The sequence below is a fragment of the Micromys minutus genome (assembly GCF_963924665.1).
Source record: "Micromys minutus genome assembly, chromosome: X".
NCBI classification, from domain to species: Eukaryota; Metazoa; Chordata; class Mammalia; order Rodentia; family Muridae; genus Micromys; species Micromys minutus.
Window position 1 is genome coordinate 2231994 of NC_137970.1, and position 17183 is coordinate 2249176.

The window sequence follows — 17183 nt, forward strand, 5'->3', positions numbered from 1 at the left end:
CCCTTGATTTGGTCCCTAAATCGTTACAATATTTACACCAGTAGGCAGAGACCCTGCCCTCCCTGCTAAAGCTCCTACAGGCTAGGTTTAAGTCCAGTCTTGGATAACTAATAACCTAATTCCAGCCTTATAACTGACTGCAGCTTGACTGCCCTTGTAGACAGTTAATTTCCACCTCTCAACTCAGTATTTCTGGCAGCCATTCTGGCCTCCTCCCTCTGCTGGATTCTAAATTCGTCTTGCCTAGCTAATTACCATAGCGTTACCCTACCCGCCTACGTAGAGTCGAGCAGCTATTCCCCTTTCTAAATAAGTCCTGTTTCCGTTGAACGGTATGGTGTGCAGCACCACCTACTTTGGTGTTTTGGCCGCTGTCTGGGAGTCTCCGCCAATCAGCTGAAAACGGAGCCCATCCACCACCCCTTTATCCTCTGGGACTGTCTGTCTTCCATCAATCTCATTTAAGCCAATCGGTGTGAACTGGGCGACCTCCCTCCGCCCCGCCCCAACCTTGGCACTTCGCTAACTAGTCCTTGACCCAATCAGCAGCGAGAGGCACTAGCGCCGCCCAACACCTCTATAGATTCAGTCCGCCACCCGCAGTCCATCAATTCCCTTTAAGCCAATCGTGGAATCTTAGCTGTTAGGATTCCAACACCACCACCAGACCCTGAATCTGCTTAGGAGCCTTGGCATTTTGTCCAATCAGCGAGCAGCAGGACGCTTGGCTCCTCCCACGAGGGCCCACGTGAGCGGTGGGGAAACGCAGGGGCGGCTTCTGGTTGCTGCTTCTGCCCTCTCCGCCACCACCGCCGCCTTCTTGGAACCCAGGCCTGGGGGGCGGTGGGGCCTCGTATGGAGCCCCCGCCCCCCGGAGCTGCCGCTGCCACCGCCGCGCCACACGCAGGTGAGCCCCAAGCCCACAAGGTGGAGGGCCCTGACCATGACCCCACGTATCTTCGCCCCCGCGGAAGGGATGTGGCTTGGCCCGGCCTGCCGGTGTTCGGTTCCACTAACATTAACTGATTGTCCCTGTGCGTGCATTGCCTGCTCCTTTTGCCCTGTATAGTGGATCTGAGCGTGGCCTAACCTGCTCTCTGTTTAATGGATTGGTCTATGAGCTTATGATTTTCCCCACCCCAACTTAATGGACTCGTCCATGATCTTGCCTTCCCCAACCCCCACTTACTGGGAACCAATCTGTTGCATTGTCCAGTCCCCCTTTAGTAGTAGATGTGTCTACAGTGTTTCCATTTCCCCTAGCCTCAAATTTAAGGGAGCCTTCTGTGGCCTTGTTTATTGAACTCCTGTTTATCGTGGTGAATCAAGATGTGGCACTGTACCCACTCCAGACACCCCATTGTTAAACTGTGAGCCCACCTAAGTTTATATTATTGCCCCCTTGAGTCCCCAGTGCCTATGACTTTACCCACTTCTCCCACTGCCATCTTAGCATGAATTAGTTTGTATGTTTGCATTCACATCCCTCTAGTTATCAGCACCCTAACTTTTCTCCCTTATATGTAGATCTGGTCTTTGGGATGTTTTTTTTAACAGTGGATCAGCTTGGTGCTTTGTACTTTTTATATATTTTTGTATATTTTCTACAGCCCAGTCTATGACTTTGTCCTATCTTTCATTTTTAATCATTATGTGATGGCTTTTCTTCTCTGTGGTTGTATAGGAATCAGCTTAAACAAACCATCTCTCACTTTTGTAATAGTTCTATTTTAAAGCCTTCTGCCACTCCACTGTTTACATTCTCTCATATCCTTCAGAGTTCAGAGTTTGCAATCCCTTCCCAAAGATAGGCTTTAAACTTTATTTCCCTCTTTCTCTCCATGTATTGGGTCAATCTTCTCTGCCCCCATCTCTTAGGAGGTAGTGTGTACTTGTGAAACCCAGGGACTTTTAATGTATACCGTGTTTCCTCATAGACACTCTTAACCACTAGACATTTTACTTTGCTATAGTTCTCAAGTAGTGGTACTGATGTTAATGACAGTTGGAGCTAATGTACTTAACACTTGCTGTGTGCCAGTAAGAGTGTTCTATAGTCTCCAGCTTGTTTATTCTTCATCATAGGCCTGTGACACAGGTGAATGAGAAAACTAGGGCATATGGAGGTTAGAGCCTTACTCAGAGGTGACCCAGTAACTACTTAGATAAAGGAACACTTTTGACATGTCCCTCTCTCACCTCATTACATCCCATATGAGGGCACATTCCTTGAAAGCCAGATTAGTTCCAATTACAAGACTTTTGTTTCTGCTCTTCTTTCTGTCAGCAGGTCTTCATTCTACACTGGTCTCAGGACCCATCACCTCAAGTCCCAGCAGTGGTGTGACTTTATATGACTAGCTTAACTACTTTCTCCCTGTACTGGGCAAAAATGGGGGAGTCAGAACTATATCCTTTCCAGTGTCAATAAAAAGTATGTGGGTTAAACAAGTCACCTCTCTGACCTTACCTCCTCATGTCCACATTTCAGACCCATGCTAAAGCCATGCTGATCTTCTCACTCTTCTCAAAAACAGCAGGTACTGGCCAGCCTCAGGGCCTTTGCATTAGCTCCTGTTTCTCTGTTAACATTATTCCCACATCTCTGTATGGCAACTTCCAAGGTCCATACCTTGCCATACCCAAAGGAACTTTTTCACTACCCTGTGCGGGGAACACACTAAAGATATTTTTAGAACACCATTTGATTTGAGAATAAAATGAGTGTAAAAGGTGTAACAGAAAGGCGATGGGGATATGAAAAGGCACAAATAGATGCTTCAGAGAGTGCTTTCATGTCTTAGCATCTGGGTTTCAGTAAAACATGCCACACTGGTGCTTGGGATATAATATATAAAGGTACATATAAAAAATGTTTCAAATGACTTTTTTGTGAAACAAAGTAGCCAACACTCACCTCTTCTTGACCATCTGATCTTGCATACCCAGCACCTTTCCTGCTTGCTTTGTCCCTGTGTGCTCTGTAATGGTTAGATATTTAGCTTATATACATGCCTGTCTCTCCTCAGAATAGTCATCCTATGGAGACTTATGGGCTATTCAGTGTTCTACCTTCATGTAAAAATGTTCCTTCTGTACAGTAGGTGCTTAAAATAGTCTGTTTCACAAATTAACTTGGGGGTGGTATCCAGACTGCATGATGGCTCACAGCTATATATTTCCAGCATTGATGACCAAGAGAGAATTTGCAGGAAATAAAAACTAGCCTGAGTGACGGTGAGACCAACCTGAAGTACAAAATGAGATCCTGTCACAAAACTGTCAGTGAAAATTGTATCCCAGACATCACCAAGTGGGGTGTAGATAAAGAAGAAGAAAGTGGAATGTGAGAATTAAGATGTTAGTTGTGACTATTTAAATATTAACAGCTATTTACTAAGCATCTAGTGAGTACCAAGCATTCATTCTAGATGCTGGAGATAGAGAAGCTAAACAAGCTGCACATAGAAAGCAAGCATTACTAAAAGTGAGGGAGACAGACTGTACATAGGTAAAATTAGATAACATATTATACAAATGCTAAAGAACAGACATGAAGTGGGACAAATAGAACTAGTGTATCAAGGTGCTTGAAATCTTAGAGACAAGGCATGCTACTCTTAGAAATGTGACTCGTGAGTTAAGGCCCACAGGAAACACATGACACCATAATGTGTAAAGGAAGCGTGTACCAGAAAGAACACTCAATGAAAAGACCCTGAAGCCCAGATTATGGCTACCATGTTCAAAAGCCAGTATGGCTAGAAACGAGTTGATGGGGAGGGGTAGAAGACAAGGTCATAGAAATGCTGAAAGTTGTAAAGTGCTACAGAAAGTTGGGGGGGGGGAGAAAGATGACCCACAACCTAAGTGCTAACATTTATTGCATTTCTACCATGTGCTACAAACACTTTCCAAAGTACTTTACATATATAGGCATTTTTTAAAATTCTTTTTTTGATTTGAGAGTAAAATACCCTATTTTACAGGTATTTAATAAGGCATACAGAGGTTGAACAACTTGCTTAAAGTCACACAGACAATAAGGAGCAGAATGTGAGGCTGTGAAGATCAGGACAGAACAAATTTGCAAGGACAAACAAGTTATTCTATGCATTGGATCAAACAGAGGAAAAATTCTACCTGGGAGGGATTAGATGGTGTGATAGAATTGGTCCAATAGCACTCCTGGCAAGGAACATTGTATGCCTCAGGCAAACACTTCAGAGCTTTTATATATATATATATATATATATATATATATATATGCTTTTCCCTTTACCAGAATTATCCTTCCAGTGGACATCACTATGACTTGCTACCCGCCGTCTACCAAACATCACTTCCTCAGGGAAGTGTCCTACTTGTCACTCTGGGATCTTGACCGTTTATGTTTTCACAGAGAACTGGCCTTGAGTGGCTATGAATGCTGCGTTTGAACTCTGCCCACCAGCATCCAGCATCTCACTCAAGGGTGAGACCTTAGGCAAGTTACTTAACATCTTTCTCCACATTCACTGACTTGTCTGCAGAATGGAGATAGTAATATAATCTACCTTTTGGATGGTGTTATTATTTTGTTTCCTTCTTTTTTGAGACATTTCTTACTGCCCTATGAATGTGTGGATTATACTAACATTCAGGGACTCCTGTCTGTTGTGTCCTAAGCTGTCTTAAGGCACCCAGCGAATGAGGTGAGAAGTGGAAGGAAAGCCTTCTGGGAAGGGCAAGTGTCTAGGATGCTTGGTAGGACCTGTGTGAAAGAAGCAGTGATCAAATTCAGCCCATGTTTTTGATAGTCTAGACACTAGTTGGGCAGATTTCTCTCAATTACTGGGTTCTGGCATAGCTCAGGTAGTGGTGAAATTGCCTATCTTTAACACTAGGGGTCACACTGCACTCTATAGGCCTCTGGAAGAATCTGGTTTGGGGACTATTTAGTCCCTTAGAGCTCCGAGGAGGGGACTCTGTTCCACTGTCCCTTGGCACTGTAATTTGGACAGCTGCCTAACTGTTTCTGCTAAATGAACCTTGAACTGGCTCAGGACATATGAGGATCATACTGTAATTTCATGCAGATTAAAGAATAAAGCTATAAATCTAAATCATAGGTTCTTCAAAAGCTTAAAAGGTTTATTCTTAATCCTTAATCCAGCAACCCCAGCCAGGTGGACAGTTGGTTGATTATGTCCCATCCTTACAAGGACTTAAGCAGGTTCAGAGTTAGTTTTAGTTTGCTTATAGGGTAATGATGGGATAACAGGTAAACAATGAACATCCTTCTGTTGAGGTGATATTTTGTTTGGCTTTTTTATTGAACATAGATTTCTCTCTCCTTTCCCCCAATCCCCCCCTCACCATACATACATACATACATACATACATACATACACACATACACACACACAAACACACACACATATTGCTTGTAGTTTACCCCTACTTCTACTCCCAGTTCTTTAATTCAGGGCAGCCAAAGGTATTTATTATACAGAGAAGCCCTGTCTCACAAAACAACAAAAAGTCGGCAGTGGTAGTGAGTGCCTTTAATCTAAGCACTCAGGAGGCAAAGGCAGATGGATTTCTGAGGCCATCTCAAGGCCATCCTGATAGTTTCAGGACAGCCAGTACTATACATACCCTGTCTCAAAATAAAAACAGGAAGGAAAGAAGGAAAAGAAACAGGCTTCTAAGGGATAATAATAAAATGTAAAAGATAAAGCAAACAAAAGGAAAATAGCCTAAGAGAAGGCCCGAGAAACAGACCCGTTTCTTTGAACACTAGGAACTGGAAGAACACTTTAAACTGGAAGCCATAACATGTACACAAAGGATCTGGTGTGAGTGGTTAAATGCTCAGACCCCTGAAGCTGGACATGTTGACCCATACCAAGTATCTCAGTCCTTGGGAGGTGGAAGCAGGTAAAATAGGAGTTCAAGGTCATCCTCATCTGTGTGGCAAGTTTGGGGCTACCTTAGGCTATATAGACCCTATCTCTAAAAATAAATAACAATCCACTTAGACCCCTGGAATATGATACTTGGGTCAAATGCAGGAACTGTCACAACAGTGTGGCATAGCAAAGTCACTTGGACATCTTTTTGCCTTGTGTAAAATTAGTGATATTGTAATAAGAATATCTCCTTTCCAAAAGGAAAAAATGCCAATTTTTCTGAGTTGAGATGAGAGAGTGAGTCAGTGCCTATGAAAATAACAGCCCGTGCCTTTATCTTAAACCCCATAGACCAGATGTATTTCAGAACTGTGAATTTTTCAGTTTAGAAAGGTAGCATGGTGCACATATGATACGTTACATAACACCCTCACCCAGCTCTGTCACCAGCTGCTTTTAGATCTCTGCACCAGAATGTATGAACATTCATACTAAGCAAGGATCAAAAGCAAGGATCAATAAAAACCAGAATGGGCCTTGCTTTCTTTCTAATCATGTTTTCTTGCCAAAGGAATTAAAAAGAAGCCTTTGTTCTTAGAGTGTTTTGGATTTAGGGATAGCAGAAAAAAGATTTGTGAACAAACTAGGAAATATTTACTTAAAGCATATATCCCAAACATGTTATATTTAAAATTCACACAATAATAAGTATATATGGTCTCTATTTTATAGCTAAACATATTACTATCCCTGTTTCACAGCTGAGATTTTCGATACAAAAAAAAAGTTAATGAATTTGGCTAGAATCTAGATAGCTAATAACCGACTGATCCAGAATTTAACCCATAGAAGTCTAAACAGTTAGGTTGATTGTGAGGTAGGCAAGATGCCTTTCTGCTTAGAGCAGTGCCTGACATAATATTAAGGAATAAATATATATTTGTTTTTTAAAAAGTATGGTTTTAGGGTAAAGCTCTGTGATTAGACTTGTGCATAACATGCATAGGGCCACGTATTTGATCTTCAGCACTGCAGAAAGAAATAGCTGCCTTGTGTGCCGGGCTATGTGTAATCTCAGCACTTGGGAGACAATAGCATCAGGAGTTAGATGACAGCTTGAACTACATAAGACCCTATCACAAAACTGTAGCAACAATGGCAAAAAAAAGAGGGATTCATGTGACCTGAAAACAAACACTCACCCATGCCCTTGTAAGCAACCCTACTGAAACTCATTGGATCACAGAAAAAAAATCATAGAGAAGAGGAAGGTAATCAGTGGGAAGGAAGCAGAACAGGATAGGGTAATGGAGGTAAATGTAATCAAAGTCATTATATTAGAAATTCTATAATGAAACCTGTTATGTATAATTAATGTGCTCATCAAAAAAAATTAAAAGCCTAAACCATAGAGGAACAATCACAGGTTAGAAAAATGGGAGATCAAGGGACAGAAAAGAGTAGGCATTCAGATTCAGGAAAGCTTCCTAAAGCAAAGGACCTTTCAGTGGGAACTCTTTGGTTTTTTGGAGGGCGAATGCTCAAAAGAGAAAAGGTGCCCCATGTACAGTGAACAGTGCTTGGAAGGGGCTACCAAAAGGCATATACCAGAAAAGTAGGTAGATAGCTAATGAATGTGAGTCAAGTCGTACATGTTTCTCTAGTTTTCCAGTCCAGATTTGTAAATTATCTCTAACTTAATCTCCTTAAAACTACACATTTCTGTAGGTTCATTGGTGCATACCTGTATTCCCAGTACTCAGGACGCTGAGGCAAGAGTTCAAGACCAGCCTGGGCTACATAGTAAGACTTTGTCATTTAAATATATATATACATTTATCATCTGATAGTCTCAGAAATCCAACACTGATCTTGCCAGGGTAACATTAAGGTCTTGGCAGGGCTTTTAGTTCTTTCTAGAAGAGGTTTGTTTCCCGCTCATTCAAGTTGCCTCTTGAGTTGTAATACTGTCCTTTTCTTATTTACTTTAGGCTGAGGGTCATTCCAGATTTGTGAAGACGCCTGATTTTCCTGTCTTAGAGCCTTCTCCAGAATAAGGAATAGCAGGAAAAGTCCTTTTCCTGCCAATATGCTCCTAAACTCTGTTTAGCCTCATTTTTCTGCTTTTAAAAGAGCTCATACAGTGAGTGAGTGGTTGACCTCAAATAAAACCAGAGTGATTTTATAGATCTTAAGGTCTATAATCTTAATTTCATCTCAGAATTCCTTTTTGCTATGTAGCATAACGTGGTCACAGACTCCAATAACTGGGAGTTGAAGACAGATTGTAGTCTGTCTTCCCTCTATCTCCTAAAGATTCACATTTATCAGGGCTGGACTGAGAGCTCAATATAAAGAGCGCTTGCTGCTCTCACAGAGAAGCAGAGTCCAGTTCCCAGCACCCATGTTGGGCAGCTTATTTGCCTGTTACTCTAGCTCCAGGAAATCCATTCCCCTTTTCTCGTCTCCATGTATGTCCACATGTTTACATACAGTCACACAGACATGCCCACATAGTTTTTCCTTTCAATTATTTTTTTTTTTGTCACACGTGTGAAAGGGGCATCCAAAGCTACATAAGGAAGTTTAAGAGACTGTTTAGGGAATAGTAGTAAGATTTAGGAACAGATTTGGAGGCCAGATAACAGGAAAGGAATCATTTTTGCTGTCTTCCAGGTACCCCTGGGATGGCGTGAGTGCTTCCCTAGTGATGGACCCATCTGTGACGCTGTGGCAGTTTCTGCTGCAGCTTCTGAGAGAACAAGGTAACGGCCACATCATCTCCTGGACCTCACGGGATGGTGGTGAGTTCAAGTTGGTGGATGCGGAGGAGGTGGCCCGGCTATGGGGACTGCGCAAGAACAAGACCAACATGAATTATGACAAGCTTAGCCGGGCCTTGCGGTACTACTACGATAAGGTATGTCCTCAAAGACCAGGACTGGAAACCCTTGAAATTACTGTCAGAAAATCTCCTGTAGTTTTTTTTTTTTTTTTTTTCTTATGAGTCAAGGTCTAGATTTGTCTGGAACTTAACTATGTAGCTTAAGCTGGCTTCAGTTTCACTGTCCTCCTGTCTCTACCTGCAATTCCTGAAATTACACCTCTGGCCTAGTTCTCAGTAGTATAGCTATAACTTTGAAAACAATATTAAAATTTACTAATTTTTGCTCTATCCTCTAGTTCAATGCATGCTTGGAGATAATAAGGGTGTTTTTCAGAATCCTCAGACCAATGTTAAGTTCCCCTAGTTACTTTATATATAATCTTCTCTTAGTACACAATAATGATGTTCTTATTTCTAAACTCAAAATCATCCTGACATTATAATACTAAGTTTCCTTACTCCATTTTCTAGAACCCAATATCTTTAATCACTTGTTTTATTTTGTTTTTATTTTTGAAGCAGGCTTTCTTTGCATTGCTGAAGATGACCTCATACTTGCATTCCTCTTGTTTAGTCTCCTGAGTGCTAAGATTACAAATCTTTGCCTTTAACTAAATGCTCCAGAACATGTGTAGTGCCAGCTCCTGCACTCTTAGATCTCTACCTCAGCTCAGTGTTTAGGTTTTTCAAGCTCCCAGATCTGCATTGTATTCCTCCCAATATTTACACTAATTATTTCATATTTCTTCAGTGTAAACCTTCAAAACAATATTAATAATTATCCCTTTTCCTTCATTTCCTGAAAAATACAAAGATACCCTATGACTAGCATTAAGACATTCACCAAAATGCCTAGTGCCCCATATTCTTCATGCCCACTCCCAAAATAATTGTCACCTGTGCTGGCAGTTTACAGCATGTATTCCAGTTTCATGCATTACTCTTTCCGTTCAAACCTCCAAAATAATGACCTGTTCTGTCCTCTGAGATCACCAGGACATCCCTGAAACCCTCCAGACCATATGTGTCCTAAGATACCTCAAAGAATGTTTTCTGACTCACCCAAGCAAACCTTGCTGTCCCCCTCCTCATGGTTACACCAGCTCCTCACTGTCTTCTCTACTGCCAGTTCCCTCATTTTCTTAATGCTTTAGCTTACATATCTAGAATGGTCCTAGTAATGAAACATCACTCTTTTGTGATATTTCTGTTCTAGTCTATTTTCTTGTTAGGATAAGCATGAGGATCAAAAGGAAAGGGTTTCTTTCTCTTATAGTTTCATGACACAGTCCATCATTGAGGGAAGCCAAGAGAAGAGCTCAAAGCAAGGACTTGGAGACAGAGACTAAAGCAGAGGCCATAGAGGAAGGCTGCTTACTAGCTTACTCCCCCATGGATCACTCAGTATGCGTTTCTTTTTTTGTACTGCCCAATGACCACCTTCCCAAGGGTGGGAGCACTCTATGCTGCCCTACCACAATCATTAATCAGTAAAATGCCCCCACAGCCTTGCCTACAAGCAATCTGACAGCAGTACTTTCTTAACTGAAAGTCCTTATTCCTAGATAACTGTAGTTTGTATCAAGATGACAAAAAGCTAACCAGGACATTTGACCCAATATCACTATTTGAGTATAATTGTTAACTTTGCATTTATCCCCAATGTCTCATGTTAATATCACAAAATAAAAATAACTTGAAAATCCTTTTAAACACTTCAAATATTTAATGTCTCTAAAATATCTAGTATCTCTCAACTGTATAAAAATATATAAAAAATAAGTACTTTCTTACTCCAAGAGGAAAGATCCAGTTATAATCAAATGAAAACAAGACCGTACTCTAGCAGTGTGCAGTAAATCCTGCAGGTCAGTATCTGGCACCTGGGACTCACTCATGATCTTTCAGGCTTCAAAGAGCTTAGGCAGCTCCACTTCTCCAGCTGCACCATCTGCAGCCATATCATATTTCCATATCACTCTTTCACCATTTTAAGTGGTGGTCCCATAGTCTTTGCTTCTCCAGTAGGCTGGGATCTCCACTGCAACTGAGGATGCACCTTCATTACTGGCCTCTTAGCCTCTCTGCAGGGACTCCAACCCTATGATATGGTACCAAACCCGAGTTTCTCTTTATAACTCTTTCAATCCTGAACATCTATTGCAACTGAGGCTTCGTCTTTACCAGTGTCTTCTCCTGGCCTCTCAAAGTACCAGGCCCAAGCTGCTCTCCACAACCCTTTGGCATGCAGCTTTTATGCCAAATACCATGTGGAAGATTCTTCTTACACATTGCCAAGTTCATGCTACCAGCATTAATAATATGCATTCTTGACCCCTCTGAACCACAGATTCTGTGCACTGATCTCGAGGAAACACTTCCTGAAAAATTAATTATTATTTAATTTATTATAAAAATTAATTATTTAATTAAAAAATTAATTCCTCAGTGATGCCAATCTCCCCCTTACTCACAGCTGATTTTTGTCAGCCTCTGTTAATCAGTGTCAATTGTCCTAATAAAGCAAAGGGTTCACTTCAGAGGTGCTGGTCTCTTGTTAATCACAGCTGGTAACCAGAAACCACAGTCTTAATACAAAATATATAAATGACCCCTATAGACTGAGGGGCTCTCAGAATTTCTTCTGAAGCTTCACAAGCCAGACCTCCACCATATGCACTGCTCTCCAAATTATCTTCCAAGTTCCCTCGGCATCTCATCTAAAGCTATGAACAGTAAGCTTTTGCAGCCCAAAGTTCCAGATGCTACCCAATGCCCTTTCCAAAGCAACATGGTCAGGTCTGTCACAGCAGTAAGCCCTCTCTGGTACTAATTTTCTGTCATAGTGTGCTTTGTATTGCTGCAGTAAACACCATGACCAAAAACTACTTGAGGAGGAAAAGGTTTCCTTCATCTTTAAAAACCCACTATCTCTTGCCAGTGAGATGGCTTAGCAAGGACCATCATAAAGGGAAATCAAGATAGGAACCTGCAGACAGGAACTGAAGACAAGTCCATAGAGAAACACTAACTACTTACTGGCTTGCTTTTTATAGTTTGTTCAGCTACCTCTTTTATACAGCCCAGGATCACTTCTCCAGGGAAAGCACCACCCACAGCAAGAAAATGCCTACTGACTTGCCTAAAGACAATCTGATAGAAGCATTTTTTTCTCTTCTTCAACGACTCTAGCTTTTGTCAAGTTAACAAAAAGAAATAACCAACACACTTTCATATCAGCATTGATAGCTTCTAAAAATCCACTATCTCTGATCAGGAAGATGGTTTAGCAGATTCTTGTTACCAAGCCTGAGAACCTGAGTTCAATGCCTAGGACCCACATACCTGAAGGAGGCTACCATCTTCTGCAATTTGTCCTTTGACCTTTACATGTGTTTTGACACACTTATACCCCACAATCAGTCACCCTCATTTTCCCTCCCCAACAATCAATACATTGTTATAAAAGCCTTCTGTATCAGTCATATCATCTCCTATTCATCTACACTAATTTAGTTTCTTCCAACATGTATCAGTTACTTCATTTTACTATTGCAGTTTTTTAACATTCCTAAAGCCTGACTCTGTTAAACCCAGGTCCATAGATCTTACCTAGTCCCTTAAATCAGTCTCTTATGTAGTCAGTGGGGAGAGGAGAATTAGACAGATAAAGGTGTATGACAGAAAAAGATGGGTGGAAGGGACACTAAAGAAAGAATTGGTAAAGGGAGCCTAGAGAAGGAGCTGAAACTGGGGAGGGATGCAGAGAAGGGAATGAAAGGAAAACAGACACATGGGAAGACTCCACATACCTAAAAATGGTGAGTGGAATAGGAGCAAATGGAAAAACATCAGGAGGAGAAACAGCCCTCAAGACCCACCATTCACTCTGTTCTTCGTTTCTCAGAATATCATCCGCAAAGTGAGCGGCCAGAAGTTTGTCTACAAGTTTGTGTCCTACCCAGAGGTTGCAGGGTGCTCCACTGAAGACTGCCCAACCCAGCCTGAGGTGTCTGTAACCTCGGCCGTAGCAATGGCCCATGCTACTGTCCATGGAGGCCCAGGGGACAATGCCACTGGAAAGCCAGGAACACCAAAGGGTGCAGGAATATCAGGGCAAGGTGGCTTAGCACGAAGCAGCCGGAATGAATACATGCGCTCGGGCCTCTATTCTACCTTCACAATACAGTCCCTGCAGCCGCAGCCGCAGCCACAGCCACCGCCACCGCCACCGCCACCACCACCCCTTCATCCTCGGCCTGCCTCAGTGCTTCCCAACACTACACCTGCAGGAGTACCAGCACCCGCCTCAGGGAGCAGGAGCACCAGCCCAAACCCCTTAGAAGCCTGCTTGGAGGCAGAAGAGGCTGGTCTGCCCCTGCAGGTGAGTACTGGAACTTTAAATTTAGGAAAGGGCTTGGAGGAAAAGTATGCATCATAGAGATGGCTGTCCTGGTACCGGACATAGTGGTGGAAGAGGGGATACAAGTTCCCTCAAAGAAATAGATAGGGAGGAAAGTTATGCCTCTCCTTAAAGGGTCACATCTAATTTACTAATTGTCCTTTTATAGCAGAACATCATAATCACTAGAGTGGCCTTGCATACAGATTGCTCGGGCCCATTTTCAAAGTTTCTGATGACAATGGTACCTCTAGAGTCTCACCCAGCATCTCTGCACCAGAGGATTTATTATTTCCACTTCCATTAAATCCCATGACCAGTTAGAGAATATGCTGCATGTACAGCCTTGCTCCCAATACCAATTGTCCTTCTAGAGACATCTTTGGATGACCCACAGAAAAAGGTTTTACATACACGATCTTACTCATTCCATTTGTACACACATCTCTTCCAGGTTATCCTAACCCCACCAGAGGCCCCAAACCAGAAATCTGAAGAGTTGAGTCTGGACCCAGGTTTTGGCCGTCCACAACCCCCAAAAGTCAAAGTGGAGGGGCCTAAGGAAGAATTGGAAACTGCAGGGGTTGGAGGTTTCAGTCCAGAAGCTGTCAAACCTGAACCAGAAGTCTCACCCTCAGAAGGCCTGCTGGCTCGGCTCCCAGCCATCCTAACAGAGAATACAGCACAGGTGTGTGGCCTCTCCACCTCCACCACTGAGATCACCCAACCCCAGAAGGGCCGGAAGCCCAGGGACCTGGAACTTCCACTTAGCCCAAGCCTGTTGGGTGGCCCAGGACCAGAACGGACTCCAGGATCAGGAACAAGCTCTGGTCTTCAGGCACCGGGGCCAGCGCTAACACCGTCCCTGCTCCCCACACATACCTTGGTGAGTGCCTAGCAGAGGAGCAAGGACTAGCAGCCTAGTGGGTGGCATTGGAACTGGTAGCTTACAAGCTGCTCTTGGTCTTAGGTTGAAGTGATAGAGCTAATCAAGAAGGCCAGGTCTGAGGACTTTGTTCAACCTGACTCCCTACTGCTTTCCATGGTGTTTGCATATTGGGTTTCCTCGTGAGGTATAGGGATTGAATCTAAGACTGAGAAGTTGAGTTCTTCTGGTGGTCACTTATGAGGTTTGAGAGTAGTGCATGGATAGACTCTTGCCCATTTAAGTTTCAGTATCGAGATGGGCTCCTAGGTGGAAAGATTGAGAGATATCATAGGCATGGCCTTAGTTATACTCCAGGTCTATGAACTTTTGAGGAATAACCCTGGAAATCTGATGGCGAGCCGTGAAGAGGTGCTGAAAGTAGGTTCTTTTCATCGTCTCATACTTATCATTCTTGCTACTCTATCTCCACAGACCCCGGTGCTGCTGACACCCAGCTCGCTGCCCCCCAGCATCCATTTCTGGAGCACTCTGAGTCCAATTGCACCCCGTAGTCCAGCCAAGCTCTCCTTCCAGGTAGGATTTCCTCCCCCTATGTTGGAAAGGGTAAGAGTTACTAGCATGGTAACTCATCCATGGCATACTCATCCATGGTATACTCATCCATGACCTCTCCTTGTTTCTTCCCCCAGTTTCCATCCAGTGGCAGCGCACAGGTGCACATCCCTTCCATCAGCGTGGATGGCCTCTCCACCCCCGTGGTGCTCTCCCCAGGGCCCCAGAAGCCATGACTACCACCACCACCCCTTTTTGGAGTCCATCCGTCCATGCTCCTGAACTCTAATTAGCCATCTCAAGGAGAAACAATTTAACTGACAGACTTATTATGCTCTGGTTGTGGTGGGGTGGATATTCCTGGGAAAGAGGATATTTCACTAACTCCTCCACCCAAAACAGACCACTTCTTTCTTCTTTGCCAGCCTCCCAGTGGCCGCCCTTGCACGTCTCCTACTTCAGTGGTGGGGCGGTTTATTTATTTATTTTTTGAAGGCCACTGGGAAGAATCTGGCCCAACCTTTTTAGGGGAGTGGGTAAGGCATTCCCCCCCCCCATTTTCTCCCCATTTTTTTCTAAAACAAGACAATCAGGGTATGGCTTGAGAAGAACTTTTATTTATTTATTTCTCAGCCTGCCCTTGGGGAACTGAGGGTGCCCTGTCTTCATTTGGGACATGGGTTGAAGAGCTAGTTTGTTTTGTTTTATTATTCCTGGCTGTATTTGAGTCCAGGGAGCACTTGTACGATTTAATGGTTTGGGAGTGGTAGCCAGGGAATCAACACTGTTAAAATAGGAATTGCTACCTCCCCAACCTTCTTCTCGGTCAGCTTGTTCTTTTTTTTCAAGTAACCTTTTGGCCAGGGAGGAATATTCCTTTTGTTGTTCTTCCCCCTGAGAAGCCATTCCTTTGTCTGCCAAATTTCCTGGGGGCCTGCCTATTACCTCCCAATGGAGGGTTTTTTGGGGTAGTGGCCCCCGTCTGGGGGGCCCCTCCAGCCAGTACTCCAGGTCTGTCTCCCACCCCCTTCCATTTTGATAGTATAATCTATTTTTAAATGGGGCTTTTCAATAGGGGAGAGGGAACCATCTCTTCCTATATCGGATGGGTGGGTAGGTGGGGGGGGTGGGAAGTAAGGGATTTGGAGGCGGTCTTCCTGCCACCCCCAAGTGTTTATTTTTGATACCAAACATGTATTTTCAGCTCCCTCCCTCCCAGCCCCCCAATTTCCTGCAGGCGGGTACAAAGGACCCTTTTAAGTGTCCCTGGAGTTGGGAGGGAGGAATGGGGGACATGGAGCCTGTCTTATATCAATCTAGGCTGGAGGGGAGTGGAGCAAAAGACTCCCAGGCTCACCTCCTGTCAGCACTGGCCCAGACCAGGCCTGAAGACCTGGTGGTTGGTGATTTGGGGGACGGTGCTATACTCGTCTCCACTGTTTGTTTTGCTTCCCCAAAATGGACCTTTTTTTTCTAAGAGTCCCAGAGAATGGGGAATTGTTCCTGTAAATATATATTTTTAAAGGTGTTGCTGAAAGCTGTTGGTATTTTTTTTCTCCTGGTGTCGTCAAAATGAGCCATGACAGCCACAAATATATGTGAAAAACAATAAGGGCCAGGCAAAATTGACTGTAAAAGGAGCAAAATGGTGGCATATGTCAAACACTGATAGAGACTGCTGATTGGTCACCAGTGTGGTGAAAGAAACTGAAAGATTTTAGATTTGTGTGGGAAAGTCCAGAATTATGACCCCAGATATTTTTATGCATGGTCTTGTGTGTGGTATGTTCTCCACTGGAACACTGGCCCATCCTTTGAGACAGGGTCTCACCTTTAACCTAGACTTTATCAGTTGGGATACACTGGCTAGCCATCAAACCTCAAGGATCCACCTGGTTCCACCTCCCAATTCTGGGATTACAAGCATGTTCCTCTGTGCCCGGAATTTTTACCTGTATTATATGATCAAACATGTCCTCATGCGTGTAAAGCAAGGGTTTTATTGACTAGGCCATTTCTCCGGTCCCAACAATTTGTAGATAAGAACTCATGCTGTTTAGTAGCAAGCAACCCTCAGCATTTGATACATGGTTTGTCTGTGAAATTATGAAGTATATGTTTAAGAAATTGATTGTGTGGCCAGGTGGTGATGGCACAGGTCTTTAATCCCAGTACTTGGGAAATACAAGCAGTGGATCTCAGAGCAAGTTCCAGGATAGCCAGGACTCTACAGAGAAACCCTGTCTCAAAATATAAAAGGAGGAAGAAAGAAGGAAGGGAGGGGAAAGTTGTTCAGAGAAAATGATCATGAGGCCCAAGAAGTAACTGATAAGACATAGGTATGACACTGTAAAATGCTTTATAGAAACCATAGGAAAGACAGAAATGGATTGGTTGTGTTTACTAAAGTCTAAAAGGTTGGTGTGTGTGTGAGAGAGACAGACAGACTGACTGAATATATTATCCTGCAACTAGTGGGTAGCAGCTAGTTCGAATTTAACAATCACAGCTTCCCTACAGGTTCTGGTGAGACTGAGGAGCTGAAACACAAACCTGTCT

The 17183-nt window shown here is 43.3% G+C and overlaps 1 protein-coding gene across 3 annotated transcripts; it reads left to right on the forward strand.

The window, feature by feature from the left end:
• The first annotated feature begins 764 nt into the window (after window positions 1-764).
• Window positions 765-16162, forward strand: ELK1 (ETS transcription factor ELK1). 3 transcript variants are annotated; one of them, XM_080910788.1, is made up of 9 exons: window positions 769-907; window positions 4403-4486; window positions 7623-7697; window positions 7886-8037; window positions 8571-8814; window positions 12689-13165; window positions 13638-14069; window positions 14544-14645; window positions 14762-16162. In XM_080910788.1, the coding sequence occupies exons 5-9, from the start codon at window positions 8605-8607 to the stop codon at window positions 14858-14860; spliced, it is 1320 nt and encodes a 439-aa protein (XP_080766914.1). In that variant the 5' UTR covers window positions 769-907; window positions 4403-4486; window positions 7623-7697; window positions 7886-8037; window positions 8571-8604; the 3' UTR covers window positions 14861-16162. The 3 variants fall into 3 exon arrangements, with proteins under 3 accessions (XP_080766915.1, XP_080766914.1, XP_080766913.1); XM_080910787.1 differs by lacking the exon at window positions 7886-8037; XM_080910789.1 differs by lacking the exons at window positions 4403-4486; window positions 7623-7697; window positions 7886-8037 and having other exon boundaries at window positions 765-907.
• Window positions 16163-17183: the final 1021 nt, after the last annotated feature.